The sequence below is a fragment of the Ictalurus furcatus genome, chromosome 2 (assembly GCF_023375685.1).
Source record: "Ictalurus furcatus strain D&B chromosome 2, Billie_1.0, whole genome shotgun sequence".
Classification (NCBI taxonomy): domain Eukaryota; kingdom Metazoa; phylum Chordata; class Actinopteri; order Siluriformes; family Ictaluridae; genus Ictalurus; species Ictalurus furcatus.
In genome coordinates, this window is record NC_071256.1 from 9,562,732 (window position 1) to 9,581,876 (window position 19,145).

The window sequence follows — 19,145 nt, forward strand, 5'->3', positions numbered from 1 at the left end:
GATTTTAATATGTATTGTTGCAAATAACATGTTATAGTATTATAATAACGCATATATCTATCTATATATATATATATATATATATATATATATATATATATATATATATATATATATATATATATATATATATAATGTATTTATTTATTTTTCACACCAAATTGTTGAGGCCCCCCGGGTGCCCCCTGGCGGCACTTTGAAAACCACTGACGTAGCCTTCTAACGTGATCCAATTACGCTATGGTTTGATTTCATTCTGGGCTTTGAAATTGCATGATTAAATCATGTTAGAGTTACTAAAACAAATTGTGTTGTTGTGTTAATTCAACCACGTGGAACCGATGTACGCATTAAAATGAAGTAAATTGAGTTAGCTCCACACACCAACATCCTACACGTGTAAACGCATCCATAACAGTTATTTATATGTGAAAACATACAGGTAAAAAATAAAATCCTAACACTGCTTTTACTTGACTTCTCACATGTGAACATTCTGTGCCAGCTAGAGGTCTTTTATTCTATTGATATTTTTCTATTGATACTCCTTGCCCTCATCCACCATAAACAAAACAGGAAATTAATATAGAGAAATAGCTTAATGAATTTAGCTCATAACAACTGGTATCAAGTGAAGTTAGGAAGGTAGGAAGGCAGTAACTACATCAAATGAAATTTGTTTATACATTCTTAATTTATTTTATGCCCATTGCTAGTCTTACTGAATAGGTATATAGCCTCTATTTTACTTCACCAGTATAGTGAGCAAGTGTTCTGGGCTGAGTTTCCCAAAAGCATAGCAAAGATCATTTTAATGGAAGAAAGGTTTTCCACTGCTTGCTTTACCATTTAACAGTGATCTTTGTGCTTTTAGGAAACTCAGCTCTGATTAGTACTTTTATTTAAGACAGTTATTCCTGTGATGAGTGTTATTTCAAACACTCATGTTTCCACTATGTGGAACACCAGCCTCCCAACTAGATGTTTTAGCCTGAACAAATTAAATAAATCCACTTGTTTGAAACTTTAAAAAAGGACAAAACAAAAAACGCACAAAAAAAAACAACAACAAAAAAAAACTGAGGTGCATGGTGGGAGATGGAATGAATACAGTGTGGTCAAAAAGTCTGAGAGCAGTGAAAATGCTTTTATTTTGCATTCTTTTTTAATTCATACAGCTTTCATTACAAATGATATTACTGACAACTACTTGAGTTAAAAGTAGCTTCTGTTAAAAATTTACACTGATTTCAGCGTTTCTTAGTATTTGGCATGTGCCCCTTTTTGCTTTAATGACAGTGTGCACCAGAGCTGACACAGACTCCACATGTTTGTGAAAAAACTTATGATCCATTTTAGATCAAATCTATCTGTCATACCACTGCAAACCAGCAATTCCATTTCCCAGAATGCATCACAAACCATAAACATGGCCGGCGACTACACACAAACACGCAAACACACACACACACACACACACACACACACACACACACACACACACGAACATGCTCCATCCCCAGAGTTCTAATCAGAGACACCTGTTTCCAATCATACACACACTCACACTACTCCTTTTAAGAGATTCTCATTCAGTCATCAAGTTGTGAAGTTTGTTCTTCTCACATTTCCAGTTCACACTGTCCTATCGACCCGGATCATAGAATACCAAAGCTGATGCACTCTCCTGGGTACACGGCCCAGAGGTACAAGTAAGCTTAAACGAGTTTATTCTCCCACGTACTCTCAGCTCCATTGAGTGGGAGTTAGATCAGACCTTAGCACGAATCCCAAGCTCTGAGATCCCAGCTGCATGTCCCCCGGTAAACAGTATGTGCCAAACAGCATCAGCTGGAACTCATCACTTGGGCCCACACAGCGGTTGCCACAGGCCACCCAGATACACAGCGCACCTACCATCTAATACATGAGAAGTACTGGTGGCCCAACATGCTGAGGGATGTTCATCGAGGGGTCTCATCCTGTTCAACCTACCACGTCATTGCCGCATCGCACCCTCTTTCCATGTTTCCCACCTTAAACCAGTCACCTCATGTCCCTTAGCCACAGACTTGCTACCCGAAACACCCCTCCTTCCCCGTTGGACATCAAAGGTCAACAAGCATACATTGTGAAGGACATTCTCAACTCTCACTGCAGGAGGGGTAAGCTTGAATCCTTAGTAGAATGGGAGGGATATGGGCCAGAGGATCAGTGCTGGGTTCCCGGTCAGGACATCTGGGACCCCCAAGCCTTTGTACAGTGTCTGTTTATGCTGATTTTTTTTACTTTGCTTACGTTTTACGACCTCGTCTCTTTGCCCTGCCCTGTTTGTAACATTTGCCTGATCGCCTGACCTCTGACTATTCATGATTATTGAGTTCTGCCTTACCCTTTGGACTTGTTGTTGTTTTATTAAACTGCCATACCTGCATTTACTTCTGTCTGCGCCTCCATATCATGACACTATCAGAGTGTTGTCTGAACACATGCTTCAGTAGAAGAGATTAAACATGAAAATCTGACCTTTTGTGCAAAGCAGTTAACATGGTCAATATCACAAATTTGTTTACATTTAAATAGGGACCTAGAAATAGTGCAAAATCTTCACTGAAAATTAAATATTCAAGATATTGGACATTTACTTTCTTTGTGTTAAATATTTAAAATTCTAAAACCGTTTGTTTATTTGCAATTTTAAATAAATAAAAAAAAATCCCGCATTTTCAATGTGCTCTGAGTATTTTGGACCCCACTGTAAGTATGCATGTAGGTTCAACATTACCATTCACTAACCCTGGCTAATAATGGAGCTGAGTTAAAATACGATGTTACAATCATATATCTAAACAGGTACACAGTGAGGGGAAATAAGTATTTTGACACTTTTTTTTTTTTGTTATTCAATACATTTCCATTGCATATAACCACTTCAAAAGACACATTGTCAGTACAATTGGTTCAATAATATGCAGGGGAAGATAAGATAAGATAAGATAAATTAAGATAACATAAGATAAGATAAAATAAGATAAGATAACCTTTATTGATCCCACACTGGGGAAATTCCCTCGTTACAGCAGCTCAATTACTAACACACAAAAAAACAGATAGGAAAGAATACACATTAAATAGGAATAGAATTGAAATAAAGTATCTAAATATATATATATATATATATATATATATATATACAATAGGAATAGAAAAATAAGAATTAAATTAGTAATAATGGTAATATGTACACTATGGACACCTCAATGTATGTGCATAATTTGATTATGTGCAGATGTGTAACACCTTGTTTATATACATGAGTGGATAAATGGATTATTAATAGAGGGCTGAACAACAAATAATAATAATGTGTGGGTTGTTGATGCAAAAAAAACTGTTAGCAGTGCTACATTATGTTGTTGTTGCATTAAAGAGTCTGACTGCTGTAGGGGTGAAGGACCTGCGGTAGCGCTCTTTCTTGCACTGAGGGTGCAGCAGTCTGCTGCTGAAGGAGCTGCTCAGGGACCCCAGAACCTCATACAGGGGGTGAGAGGAATTGCTCCTGATAGACGCCATCTTAGCTAACATCCTCCTCTCCCCCACCACCTCTAAGCTGTCCAGAGGGTAGACCAGGACCAAGCTAGCCCTCTTGACCAGTTTGTTGAGGCGTTTCCTGTCCCTCTCTGTGCACCCAACTCCCCAGCAAACTACTGTATAGAAGATAGCAGATGCTACCACAGTGTCATAGAAAGTTTTACGCAGGGTACCGCACACACCAAAAGACCTCAGTCTCCTCAGAAGGTGGAGACGATTTGGACCCTTTTTGTACAGGACATCTGAGTTTGTGGACCAGTCCAGTTTGTTGTTGAGGTGAACACCCAGGAATTTATATGTCTCCACCCTCTCGATATCAATACCCTGTATGCACACCTGTGTAGCCCGGGTTGGCCTCCTGCGGAGGTCGACTACCATCTCCTTTGTCTTGCTGGCGTTGAGGTAGAGGTGGTTTAATTCACACCAGTTGACAAAACTAATCATCACCTGGACAGGTGAGCCACGCAGGATTTCACAAGGCACTCAGAATACTGATAAGAAAGATACTAGAGAAAAGTAACAGAGTACACTCGGATATTGTGCTTACAGAGGTAGCTGGACATTGTCCATGCATATTATGAACAGGTTCCACAGAAATAGAAGGGTTATAGAAGTGTGTGTGTGTAAGCAATTATGTTTACGTATGCAATTTTTTAAATAGAATAAAGAAGCAGTGGGGAAGGAGAAGGGAGTTATCAGGCTTAAAAAATAGTTATTTTGATATTAATTTATGTTTTCATCACTAGAAGGCACTGTAGAGTCTGAAATGAGCTTCCTGTTGATTCCTTGATGGAAGAGGAAGGCAATATTTCTCAGAGTAACACAGCATGTGTGTGAACTAGCTCTATAAAAGTGTCAATCTTTTTGGTGTATTTTGAGATTGGTATACATCTCCATTCATTGTTCTTGCAGCCATATTCTGCACTGAGAACGCTACCTTTTAGACATTTTTGACAAACTTATAGACAATTTTTATATTCAATATATATATATATATATATATATATATATATATATATATATATATATATATATATAATTTCTATATAAGAGTCTTTTTTTGTTTTTTATTTGTAGGTATTTGAATAGAATCTATATATCGTTAAGCTTGAGTCTCAAAGAATGTCATTACAGGCCTGATTATTATATTTACATATGTGAATAAAATATTTTTCCATAATAATAATTACATTATTACATTAATGAGAAAATATTGATTGCTTTTGTTTCTGTCAGTCCCAGACTGGGTTTAATTTGTCTAATCCTGTTTCACAATAAACAGCTGCAATAGTTCACTATTGGTATATAGGTATCACTGTGTACATACCTGTATTGGGTGTTGGCCCAGGAGTCTGCAGTGACCTGCCTTTAATTTTCTCCCCCATCATACAGTATGTATGCACTCATTTTAACACATGAGCACCTTTAAAAATATTCCAGTACATAAATAGAAAGCTCCCAGCAGCAGAGCTTAGACTGCATTTATTCTTAACCTAAGGTATAAATCCACAAATGAGAGGATGACTGTGTCAACAGCTGCTATGACGCTCACTGATGACATCACTGTTCATGTATGCCTATGCCAGCACAAGGTCACTTGGCATGCTTCACTAAAAGCCTGTGGCATGCTTATGTAATTACACTTCCTTATACACACTGAGGTTTTATTTGCTGAGCATTATTGCCTTAGGACTAAAATACAGTGTAAAATGTGTTTCAAGCTTTGCTTCACTGGGGCTGTGCATACGTTCAATTGTACCATTATAGAAATTTTGTATTTCTGTAAAGCTGCTTTCTGACAACGTTCATTGTTAAAAGCGCTATACAAAAAAAAATGTAATTGAAAAATGCTGCATAATCAAACTTTCACCTAAACAAGTCAGCTATAATGACACAGCAACTTGTTTTACACTGATTCCTGAAAATATACAGCAAACAAATGTTTTCTAAGACTGTTTCTCAGTGTTCAGATAAAAGGCCAAATGTGTTGAGCTGGGCATAAATTAACAGTAGATGCCAATTCATTTAGCTTTTGGAAACGAAGACTTTTTGTGTGTTTTATCTTAAGACCTTGTGTATTTTATCTTGAGATTCTCTTTTTTTATCCAATGTTGAATTCACAAATAGTTCTGAATGACACATGTTGCTTATTATTCATTAAATCAACACTGTATGAGTTCATTCAGTGTTTGGAGGGATTAGGATTATTGTATAGCCAATATGGTTATGGCAAGCTGTATTCTTTAGTTTGGCTAAATATAAGTTTAGTTTACTGTATAATGTTGATAACAAGCTTGGTATTTTGCTGACAAGTCTTTTTAAAACTAAAAACTCTCATTAGACCCCTAAGCATTAGCTTCCCACAGTCTGAAGGCAGAAATGTATCAGAAATCTAGACATTGTAATTTTAGATATAATTGTAATTATAATTATTTTAAATTGAATTTTTTTATTGAAATTTGTAAATACAGACCTCCCTACTATTTCGCTATATTGTTTATATTTTACATAGCAAGTGTTTATGGAAAAGACCTCTATTACTTGTTAGCTACGTTAGCCACATACATTCATGGGAAAAAGAAAGTCCACCCTCTTTCAATTCTATGTTTTTATTTATCAGACCCTAAACTGTGTAGTCCTCAGCAACTTTTCTAAACAAACAAATAACCTCAAGTGACAAAAAAACCCCCCACAGATTTCAAAATGTTTTGGGCTTGCTTTGCAGCCACAAGACCTGGGAAACTTGCAGTCATTGAGACAACCATGAACTCCATTTTATACCAGAATATTCTTGAGACAAATGTGAAGCCACCTGTCCAGCAGCTTAAGCTGGGCTGAAATTGGTTCATGCTACAGGACAATGATCCCGAACACACCAGCAAATCGACATCTGAATGGCTAAACAAGAAAAAAAATCAAGGTGTTGGAATGGCCAAGTGAAAGTCCAGACCTAAATCCCATGGAGATGCTGTGGAGGGATCGTAAGAGAGCTGTGCATAAACGAATGCCCTCAAACATCAATGAACTGAAGCAATGTTGTAAAGAATTGTGGGCCAAAACGATGTGAAAGACTGATTAAACTCCTACAGAAAATGTTTATATCATAGTTATTGCTACTAAGGGCGGTTCTACGTGTTACTGAATTATAGGGTGTACTTATTTTTTCCACCTGGTTTCTGAATGTTGGTTTACTTTTTTGAAAAAACAAAAAAAACAAACCTACATATAGAAATCTCTACAGCAGCTCTGTTCTTTTCTTTCTTTCTTCTTTTTTTTTTTTTTTTTTTACTTTTTGTTATTTTGGTCATTTGCTTTGTGTTTGTTTGTGGTGTGGAAGTGGAATGGCGTTTATGGTTGCTGTTTTTTTGGACGGAAACTTTTGTGCTGTAAGCTTTTTTTTTGTTTTCTTTTCCTTTTCCTTTTTGTTTGCTATTAATCCCCACCGCATCATGGAGAAGGGAGGGATGTGAGTTGTTTCCCTCTGTCTTTCCAACCATTTGGTGCTCTGCTGCATATCTAACTCTGGGTGTCTGCTTCCTTCATTGGTTTGAGGGATTTGGACAATCTCTGTTTATGTGGCCGACCTCTGAGTGGTGTGGTAATGTATTAGAGTGTATTTTACTGTGCAACAAAGGCTAGGCCTTTGATTATTTCGCATTTTGTTGACTTGATTGTGTATGTTTTGTTTTGTAAGTGTATTGGTGTGTATTACTAATACATTGTTTTATATACAGGAGCTGAGGGTATGCTAAGGTGGGTGTCCTGGTGCTGTGGTGGTGGGGTGCCGATTCACTGAGTGGTGTGTCCTTACCTGGTGTGGTGAGTGGTGTGTAGTGAGGTTGTGACTGAGCGTGTGTTTTCTTGGCCACCTCCCGACAGAGGGCCTCTTGTACATGCCCCTCAGGCCTGTTGTGTTTGTATTAGAGGAATGTTTACCATTCCTGTGTATTTGTTGGCGTGAATGAGTTTTCATTTGGTTGTGTTAGTTTGTTTTGAAAGGGTTCCGTTGAAGGCCCAAAAAGAGTCCTGTGAATGAACTCTTCAGTCTCAAGTGAATTATTTTAGTTTTCGTTTGTCTTTTTCTTGAATGTTATTTTCTTTTCATCTGCATGTTTATTAATAACTTCTTTCTTCTTGAATCTTTGTGGCTAGTGTAGATTCTGATTTAGTGATTTTCTTTTTTGTTGTTTTTGTTCATTGTGTACATTCTTTCTTGTGCAAGTTATTTTGTTTCAGTTGCCATGCTTTCTTTTGGGTTGGGTCTTTTCATATGATCGAATGAAATTAAAGTGTTTTTAATTGTCAATAAAAGTCTATTGTTTTTATGGGAACCCACACTTCTGACCATCTCTATATCCGAGAACAAACCTGTGTGTTTTGGATTGGGTAGAAACCTATGGCTTATAGTGAGTTCCCGGGGTTTGAGGGCCCGGGTGGCGTAGTCAGTGTAGGAACCTTTCTAGTCTAGTTCTTTATATTCTCTGCTCATCAGACCACTGCAAATATAAGTGCAACATTATCTTCTAAGGGTTTTAGCTGTGGCAGTGCTGTGTGTGTTTAGTAAGTTAATCCATTTATTCCACCCGCCATTTTGAATTAAGTTTGGTTGAGCTTCATTTCGAATGAAGTTAATATTAAACCGTTATGAGCTTAATAAGCATAAGTCAAACTGATTTCAGAACAAGTGTTCAGTTTTACAACATGTTTTCAATTCCAGTTCAACAGAAACACAGAGACCTCTAGGAAACATTATGAAGCATTTCCAAACCCAGTCGTATTTCTACACCAATGTTATGTTATTATGATTAACAATTTGTGAGTACTTAAGAGGTGTGACTCTATTTCCTCTACAGTTTTCTGCAACACCACTGGATTGAATTCTGCACCAACAGAGACTTGTGCTGTAGCCCATTTAATGTACAATTCCAAACAGCATTTAAGATAATTGCTTGGGAGATGTGTGGTCTGCTGTGTAGCAGTTTGAGAATTTGGCCAGCAAAATATTGACATGATTAACATTAAACCATGTGAGTGGTTAAAATATCATTAATAGAATTAGATTTTAAATCAGGTCAATAATATAATAAAAACTGAAATAATCAGGTAGAATACTGACAATTTGGATTTTATATTACTTATATTACTTATATTTTAAAAGTACCTTTGCAATAAGTAAAGGGGTTAAATGTATTGATGAACTAAATAATTCAGATAGGATTTACCATATGTGCATTCTAGACATTACCTACTAATTTAGGATAAACCTTACTCAATAAAACATCAGTTAAAAAATTGTAAAAGCAAAGCAAAGCAAATTTCACTGTGTGGGAATTTGCCCATTCAGCCACAAGAGCATTAGTGAGGTCTGTCACTGATGTTAGGTGAGGAGGCCTGGGGTGCAGTTGGCATTCCAATTAATCCCAAAGTTCAGTGTTCAGTAGGGTTGAGGTCAGGGCTCTGTGCAGGACACTCGAGTTCTTCCACTCCTACCTAACACACATCTTCATGGAGCTCGCTTTGTGCACATGGTCATGCTGTAACAAATTTGGGCCCCTTAGCTCCAGTGAAGGGAAATTGTAATGCTGCAGCATACAGAGACATTCTATATAATTGTGCGCTTCCAAATTCTTCCCTGCGTCAACAGGGAAGAACCACATATAGGTGTGACGGTCCTGTGTCCACATCCTTTTGGCTATATAGTTTGATATTAGACCATGTTGATGAATTTGAAGGTTTTCTAAGTCCTATTTAAATTTGATTTATTGATACCATGAATAAATATGCTGCAAATAAATAATGTTTTAAACATGTCACTGTGGACGAATACTCTTAATTTTTTTAAAGGCCTAAATCAAAGCTGATACAGCATGTGTCCCGATTTACCAAACATGTCATTAAAATGCTTTTTAACAATTTTGTCAAAAGGGTAAGACATGCTTCTTCAGAATACAGTCTAAACATTTTACCGTCACATGTAGCCGTGTTGGGCACAGTGGCTTCGTGTTTAGCACTGCTGCCTCGCACCTCTGGGGTGGGGGTTTGAATCTCACCTCCGCCCTGTGTGCGTGGAGTTTGCATGTTCACCCCATGCTTCGGGGGTTTCCTCTGGGTGCTCCGGTTTCCTCCTCCAGCCCAAAGACATGTGCTGTAGGCTGACACAACCCAAATTATCCGTAGTGTGTGGACGTGTGTGTGATTGTACCCTGTGATGAGTTTGCACCATGTCCAGGGTGTCCACCCCTCCTTGTGCCCCTAGGATAAGCGGTACAGAAAATGAATGGATGGATGTCTTGAATTCACACTGCATCTCGTGACATTACTATTATAAAGTTCTGTCCCCCCTTCATCCTTAACACAGATAGATACTAAGGTCACGATTTATTTTCCACGATAATTTCAGCAGTAATAACAGAGGGGTAAACGTGGGTAGATCAAGGTGTGCCTCTTCAAAATACAATACAAAAGTGTCGAAACGTAGGCTACATATGTAATTGTCTTTTTTTAAGCCAGTCCCAGTAAGCGCTTATTTGTAGCGCACTCCGATCCTGAGCGCTAAAAGCGTCATGTGAGATCAGAGAGCAGGAATTCCGCCTTTAGCTCTGCAAGGAGCCACAATACAGCGCGACACACACACTCACACACACGCGCGCGCACACACACACGCACGCACGCGCGCACGCGACTTTCGTTTCTTGGCGACTTGATCCACATTTTACTCTCCAGTCTCCGAAAAAAAAATGAATGTAAAGGATCTCGCGCGCAAGGCGCTGTAGTTTCCGTCCCAGAATAGGACTGGTAGGACAACGTGCCTTTACTATACAGATCGCGTGTTTAAATCAGAAGAACACCAGCAGGGGAGTTTTGCTTGACTGGTTGAGGTGATCTGTGGTTAGACCTTTGGATTCTGGCTTCCTTTGGGACTTTTGAAGCCCTGAGATCCCCGCGGATTGCTGTTTCTCTGTGTGTGTGTCTCATGTCTGGGCTGATTGTGTCCTCTCTTCACTGGCACCATGTCGCCCGGAGCGGAGAAAAGACTCGCGTCTCAGCTCAGACTGCTGGAGACCTTGATCAAGGACCAGCGATCAGTAATCAATTTGGAGAGTCTGTTGGTAAGAAGAATTGGGATATTGGTGGGCTACAGATTTAACAGTTTATCTTACGATCTCGTGCTGTTTGCAGTTAAGTATTTGAAGGCTACCCTGTATGGCCAAACATGTCTATTATCGGTCCCTCCTTTGAAGGTAAATGTAGTAAATGCTTTCATTTATTGTGGTTTTCTTCCGAAAACGCTTGTAAAATATCTGAAGATTATCAGTAATCCAGGTGATTGAAGTCAAGGCAGCTGGTCCTCATCCAAGGAATTTTTAACTTAATCCCCTTCATTTAATTACTTATTTACCAAGAGCTGTGAACTAGATGCTTCCAGCACACACACACACACACACACACACACACAAAAGAGCAATCAGTAGGTGATCACTAATGTGCACGTCTAGGGGTCCCTGAGAAGAAACTGTTATAGATCAATAAATGTATGTATGTATTATATATATATATATATATATATATATATATATATATATATATATATATATATATACACACACACACACACACATACATACATACATACATACATACATTATATATATATATATATATATATATATATATATACATATATATATACATATATATATATATATATATATATATATATATATATATATACTTTTTTTGATTCAGACTGTAATAACCATTAGGCCCAGACCTCCAGACCTCCTCGTTTTTTAATGTGTTGCTCTGTAATGAATGATGGAACATAACTTTCTGGAGCCTAGAGCTAGGCTCAGAAAAAGAAAGAGAGCAAAATCCTCAAACCAGTTTAACAGGGCAGCCTCTACCACCACCGCTGTGAAATATCCCTGCTCCAGTCCTCATCTTATATTACACCATCATTAAAAACCTGAAACTGAATCTCTGAAAAACAGCATGGTTAATTTGTGAAAGCAGAAGCCAGAAGCCAAAAAATAAGACTGTTGTAAATAACATATTAGTACTGTAAACAATTAAGCAGAAATGCCAGGTTAAAGGGTCAAGCTGGTGGTTTCAGGTCTTATCTGCTTTTGTGTGATATGATCTCTGTGTGTGAAGGAACACACCCTTCTCCTCAAGAATGTGCCTGTCTTGGAGTGCTCTATTTACAATCAGTGTCTGTTTGTGTGGTTTTTTAAGCGGCTCTGAGGTCCTGGACTACTCCTGTCCCACACATTTAGTTGTTTTCCTTACTTCCACAAAATTAGCTAATTGACAAGCCCTTCCTAAACTTATGTGGGTGAGTTAAAGTAGGATAAACACTGAAATGTGCAAGTCAGTGATACTCCATACAACTTTATTAGATGATCAAAAAGCATTGTTCCACCATAAGTATCCCTCTGGGTATTTTACGTCAGGCCTGTGCCTTTGATGCAACATAGGAAGTGGGTGACTTGCAGAACAAGCCTTTCTTGGAACCAACAAAATGGTTTTTGGTCGGCGCCTCCAGTAAATCAGTCAGATTATCCATAATTTCCAAAGAACTATGCCAAAGAACTATGCCACAAAACTCATACTAGTATGTAAGTACACAGTAAAATCCCCAGTGTTGAATTAACACCACAGTGTTTATTCATGTCCGATGTCAACATGGGATTTTGCTGTGTAGGGAAAAAGTGTTGACATCAAATGAAACAACAAAAAGTTTTCTTAGTGAATGTTTAAAGCTATAAAATGAACTATGGAGACAAATGTATATTTACCTTACTTTCTGATACTGTTCTCATTGCATAGTTATGCTGTTTATGAACAATAATAGATACCCATAAGCTTGCAATGGGGTTATTTTGTGATATATTTTGGGTGTGTGTCACCAAAATATGACAGCAGGGATTTAGCTACTTGTCTTCCTGATACCTCGTACCAGCTCAGGTTTATATATATATATATATATATATATATATATATATATATATATATATATATATATATATATATATATATAAATGTCAGGTGTCCCAAAAACACTTAATTAGTATTTAGCTAACGCTTACTAACAATGTTTAAATATTACTCTCTGTACTGTCCAGTGATACAGTGTGCAGCGGTATTAGGAAAACATTTATGCTATGATAAAAATCAAAATGATGGCTCAGTCAGGATATAAAAACCTTCGCATCTACACCCAAAGTAAAATAGAGGTCTATTTGAATTAAATTTCTATTTGAGTGCAATAAGAGCATGCTTCATTTTATTCACCATATAAATTTCTGTGGCCCTTTATTTTTTCCAACAAAATATTTGGCACATGTTGACCAACATTTGATAAAAAAAAAAAAAAAAAAAAATGAAAATAAGTGTGAGGTCAAATGGCAAAGCAGAATCAATAGAGACATTTTTGTTCTCACGTTCTGGTCAGTAAGTTTTCAGTTTTGCTGAGGTTGGTATAATTCAGGACGTGTTAACAACACTGACCAGACTCCCAAGGTTGTTCTTAAGGTAACATTAACATTAATTTCTGCATGAGCATACATTTTGACCTTTATGTAACACACATGCGAATAGAGGTTTGTAATCCTTTGCTGCATACTTTATGATACTCTATATTGCATTTTATCACTTTAAATAATTTAAAACAAATTTCCAATTTTTTTTAAATTTATTTTAGATTATATATTGGGATACTTTGCCAAATGGAAACACTGTACTGAAACACTGTCGAAATGGGCCTATTGAACATTTCATTCTGTTTTGTCAGAGATGAAGCAGTGGTACACATTGCATCTGGAGTATTTAATTAGTGTGTGCTTAATTTCTTTCAAAATCAATCCCTCCCTCTGATTGAAATATGAGTTATGTTTTAATTAAACATATAGGTAGGACTTTATATACTACCTGAACATTCCTTACAGCAAATACCTGTCTCTGATGCATCTGCTAAAACTGGTTCTTCTGCACTTACTGCATTATTGGTCTCCTTTTAGATATGCTCTACTGTAACTCATCTTTGATATTATCTACAAGAACACTACATTCAAATCCTCACCTATAGTCATGAGCTGTGGTTAGTGACCCAAAAAGGATAAGACTGTGAATATAGTATAAGCAGCAGAAATGAGTTTCCTTCCCAGATTTGCTGGATAGGGTGAGAACAGTCTAGGACAACCTTTGAGTAGAGCCTCTGCTCCTCTGAATTGAGAGGAGCCAGCTGAGAGAGATTATGTCTCACGGTTGGTTTAGGATTGACTGGGGTTCCATCAAGAGGTGCTGGAATCTGTTGCTGTGGTTTGTGAAGTCTGGGTTGACCTCAGCCTGTTGCCACTATAACTCATACCAGGAAAAGCAAAAGGAAAATGAATGAATGAAAAAAGGAATGTATGGTGAATCCAACTTAATGAATGTATGCAACGATACCTACAGTAATATATAGTACAGAACATATCAAACTCAAACTCACGTGATGTGTGATTGATCAGTGAAAAGTATTTTGGAAATGCTGACTGTTTTGCATTTGTGTTCACTAGAATTTCTTGAAACATATTTTGAAATATCATTGTTTTATGTCACATATATATTCCAAACGGAGGATCCTTAATACTTCTCATTTTAAAGCCAAGATCAGACGTAATCAGACTTAATTCAACTCCAGTATTCCTCCTAGCCCCCACTTCAGTTGTTACAGAGGAAAACAACTTTCAGGAAGCTGAGGTCACATCCTCGAATTCAGAAGAGAGATAACAGATTCCAGCATGCTGAGTGGCTACCACTTCCTGCTTGTGTGTGTGTGTGTTTGTGGACATGTACATTGTGCTACGAATCATTTGTAGAGCCAAACTTAATGGTGTGGGTGTGTGCTTTTGGGAAAGGTAGAAGGGAAACTGAGACAGAGAGGCAGTAATTGAAGCTAAAATGCAGAGCTGAATGTAGTTGTTGTACCGGCTCCTGTTTTTATGCTGAATGATGATCAGTTGTTTGAGAGACAAACAAACAGTGAAGGGGTGGCTTAGTGGGGTATAAAGAGTTTGAAGGTCTCATTTGGACATATTTTTAGCTCTGTATTAGCAATCCTGGGAAATGCCACTGACCTGACAGGAGCAATGGAGACAACAGCCTATAGAACTTTTCTATAGACTATTTTTGATAAAATAATTTTGTTATGGTTTATGGATTTTACCATCTTTGCAATCTTTTTAGTTCTCTCTTGAAGTGAAAGTTTAATTGCATGAACATATTTTGCAAACATTATCTGAATAATCAAATACCAGGCAAATTGTGCATGTATGTACCAGCATAATGTTTATTTATTGAAACCATTTTTATTTCCAACTTTTGAAAAAAGAAAACTTTCAAAAGTTTTTTATTCCCTAATGTCCCCTCAACAGGATGAAAAAAAAACCCTTTTAATTTTATTCAAATTGTACTTAGGTTCAAGTTGACATTATTCCATTATTCATAAATGTTATGTTATTGAGTTCACTCAGTTCAAATAATCAGTCAATTATTCATTCCTGCATTCTTTTCAGTAAGCACTTCATCCTGGTCAGGGTCATGGTGGATCCAGAGCATATCCCAGAAACACAGGCATGAGGAAGGAACACATCCTGTATGGGATGCCAGTCCACATACATTCACACACTCATTCACACCTAGGGGGAATTTAGAGTAGACAGTCCATTTAATGGCATGTTTTTGTGAGGAGGGAGGAAATCAGGATGGAACTCAGACACTGACGGAGTCATAGTCCTTACAGCGGAGAAAACATGATGAAGTGCCCTAATGGCTGCCCTTCATCATGGTTTCTCCGCTGTAAGGACTATGACTCCGTCAGTGTTCTCAACCCCAGTGTTCTCCTGTTCTCAACCCTGCTGAACACCTTTGGAATGAACTGGAACGCTCACTAATGCGCTTGTGGCAAAATTAACACAAATCCCCACAGCCACGCTCCAAAATCTAGTAAAAAATCTTCCCAGAAGAGTGGAGCTTATCATAACTGTAAAATCTGGAATGAGATGTTCAACAAACACACGTGGGTGTGACGACCAGGTGTCCACAAACTTTTGACCATATAGCATTTTCACATATTCTTGCCAGTGTAACTTTGTTCATATCATCTCACTGTTGCTCTCTGCATATCTCTCTCTCTCTGTATACCAGTGGCAACTTTGTAGCATGCAGAATGCACAGTATAATCCTTCAACCCAGTATTAATGTCCTCAGCCTATTTGGGTATAAGCTAACATTATGATAAGATTCATGTGAATATTTGTGTGAGCATATTTTTCTTTGCTTTTCAGCTGTTTTTTTTCACAAAGTAATCCAATCCAATTTAAAATTCTGCACCACATTAAAATGGATGCACGACCACAATATGTATGCCTATGCCAGCACAAGGTCACTTGGCATGCTTCACTAAAAGCCTGTGGCATGCTTATGTAATTACACTTCCTTATACACACTGAGGTTTTATTTGCTGAGCATTATTGCCTTAGGACTAAAATACAGTGTAAAATGTGTTTCAAGCTTTGCTTCACTGGGGCTGTGCATACGTTCAATTGTACCATTATAGAAATTTTGTATTTCTGTAAAGCTGCTTTCTGACAACGTTCATTGTTAAAAGCGCTATACAAAAAAAAATGTAATTGAAAAATGCTGCATAATCAAACTTTCACCTAAACAAGTCAGCTGTAATGACACAGCAACTTGTTTTACACTGATTCCTGAAAATATACAGCAAACAAATGTTTTCTAAGACTGTTTCTCAGTGTTCAGATAAAAGGCCAAATGTGTTGAGCTGGGCATAAATTAACAGTAGATGCCAATTCATTTAGCTTTTGGAAACGAAGACTTTTTGTGTGTTTTATCTTAAGACCTTGTGTATTTTATCTTGAGATTCTCTTTTTTTATCCAATGTTGAATTCACAAATAGTTCTGAATGACACATGTTGCTTATTATTCATTAAATCAACACTGTATGAGTTCATTCAGTGTTTGGAGGGATTAGGATTATTGTATAGCCAATATGGTTATGGCAAGCTGTATTCTTTAGTTTGGCTAAATATAAGTTTAGTTTACTGTATAATGTTGATAACAAGCTTGGTATTTTGCTGACAAGTCTTTTTAAAACTAAAAACTCTCATTAGACCCCTAAGCATTAGCTTCCCACAGTCTGAAGGCAGAAATGTATCAGAAATCTAGACATTGTAATTTTAGATATAATTGTAATTATAATTATTTTAAATTGAATTTTTTTATTGAAATTTGTAAATACAGACCTCCCTACTATTTCGCTATATTGTTTATATTTTACATAGCAAGTGTTTATGGAAAAGACCTCTATTACTTGTTAGCTACGTTAGCCACATACATTCATGGGAAAAAGAAAGTCCACCCTCTTTCAATTCTCTGTTTTTATTTATCAGACCCTAAATTGTGTAGTCCTCAGCAACTTTTCTAAACAAACAAATAACCTCAAGTGACAAAAAAAACCCCCAGAGATTTCAAAATGTTTTGGGCTTGCTTTGCAGCCACAAGACCTGGGAAACTTGCAGTCATTGAGACAACCATGAACTCCATTTTATACCAGAATATTCTTGAGACAAATGTGAAGCCACCTGTCCAGCAGCTTAAGCTGGGCTGAAATTGGTTCATGCTACAGGACAATGATCCCGAACACACCAGCAAATCGACATCTGAATGGCTAAACAAGAAAAAAAATCAAGGTGTTGGAATGGCCAAGTGAAAGTCCAGACCTCAACCCCATGGAGATGCTGTGGAGGGATCGTAAGAGAGCTGTGCATAAACGAATGCCCTCAAACATCAATGAACTGAAGCAATGTTGTAAAGAATTGTGGGCCAAAACGATGATAATCCTTCAACCCAGTATTAATGTCCTCAGCCTATTTGGGTATAAGCTAACATTATGATAAGATTCACGTGAATATTTGTGTGAGCATATTTTTCTTTGCTTTTCAGCTGTTTTTTTTCACAAAGTAATCCAATCCAATTTAAAATTCTGCACCACATTAAAATGGATGCACGACCACAATATGGAAACTGTTTGTGAGGTCATTATCTATATGATTAGCATATTTATATCCGTATCATTTTTTCTTATGTTTGTAAATTGTCACATTGGCCTAATGTCACACTCATAAACTGTAAACTGTAAGTCTTTTAGAATTCAACTTCCTTGTTCAGCTTTTCTCAGATGTATATTCATTTTTAACCACAATTACTTTGCAAATCAATATTCCAAGCTTTACTGATTACATGTCCAATCTGAAGCTAAGTGAACATTCTAATCGTTCAAATTTTCGTTCTTAATCTGTGCAGGATTCTTTAAATGCCTTGGCCCTTGACCTGAATCACCCTGCGCTGCGGAAGAACAAAAACATTGATGCCTTCTTAAACAGATGTAAGCACCTTTAAACAAACAGCACAGAAATAAATGCCCACTGTTATTTGAGAGCACTATGGTACACAGTAAATTTACACAATTTCCCTTTACCCAAAATAGTCGATCAGCCAAGACATGTTTGGTACCTGAACTGTCAGTTAGAGAAGTGATTTGGATGACAATATAGTTCCAATTTATATATTTAGAAAAAAAAAAAGTAAATAAATGTATTCTGCATTATTATGAAGCTGTTAATGTACAATTTGTATTACTGAGTCAAAAATGTCTTTTGAGAAGAGTGTGTTGAGCAAGCGTGGCTTGCTTGTTAGCAACATTAGCCTTGTAGCTCCAGTGCGAAACTAACAAATCAAACTAGGTTTGCAAAACACCAAATCAGTGTTGGCTGACTGACAACATTTGATGTTAGTAGGAAAATTGGAAAAATGTAATTTTTGTACAAACTATCCTTTTAAAATTAATAGTCCCTTATAAACAATATCATTTATGAACAGCAGAAAGAAACATATCTATTTATATAGATATCTTCACCAATGTTTTGAGATGCCTGTACATTTAAATTCAATCCTGTTCCCCCATTCACTTTTCTTATGAAATAAATAATCTCCAAACCTGAAGTGTTTGTGCTGTCACATATGCATATTTTTAATGAATATTACTGAATACTGAAGACTTAATTTAATATGTTTCAGAAATGTCAGAAATTAAGAAGAGTTTTTGTGAATTGTTGTGTAGATGAGAAGGCTGTAAACCGTCTGAAGGAACTGCAGGTGCGGCTAGATGATTTTGACCAAATCAAACTAATCGGCAAAGGAGCCTATGGAGCAGTGCAACTGGTGAGTGACTGCTAAGCTCTGTGTGTGTGTGTGTGTGTGTGTGTGTGAGAGAGAGAGAGAGAAAGAGAGAGAGAGAGAGAGAGAGATAAATATGGAGACGGTGTCTTCTAACTATGTGCTATTTGCCTTCAAGCATTGACTTTTGTTTGGTTACGTTCATGCTCCTTGTCCTGTACAAGATTGCACATGTCCAGAGATTGCAGGAGTGTGTGGGTTGGAATAGTGTGAGATCTTATACACATTGGGTTGTAATTTAGGTTTTCTTGGCA

The 19,145-nt window shown here is 37.1% G+C and overlaps 1 protein-coding gene across 3 annotated transcripts in view; it reads left to right on the forward strand.

Annotated features, from left to right (window-relative positions):
• Positions 1 to 10,213: 10,213 nt before the first annotated feature.
• LOC128621366 (rho-associated protein kinase 2) overlaps positions 10,214 to 19,145 on the forward strand; it is a 60,415-nt gene continuing 51,483 nt past the window's right edge. For all 3 annotated transcript variants that reach the window (XR_008388268.1, XM_053647087.1, XM_053647094.1), the window contains exons 1-3: positions 10,214 to 10,700; positions 17,959 to 18,040; positions 18,776 to 18,876. Coding sequence is in view for 2 of the 3 variants with exons in the window: in XM_053647087.1 (XP_053503062.1) it covers positions 10,602 to 10,700; positions 17,959 to 18,040; positions 18,776 to 18,876 (282 nt within the window). In the remaining variant the exon portion in view is untranslated. The remainder of the gene's footprint in view (positions 10,701 to 17,958; positions 18,041 to 18,775; positions 18,877 to 19,145) is intronic.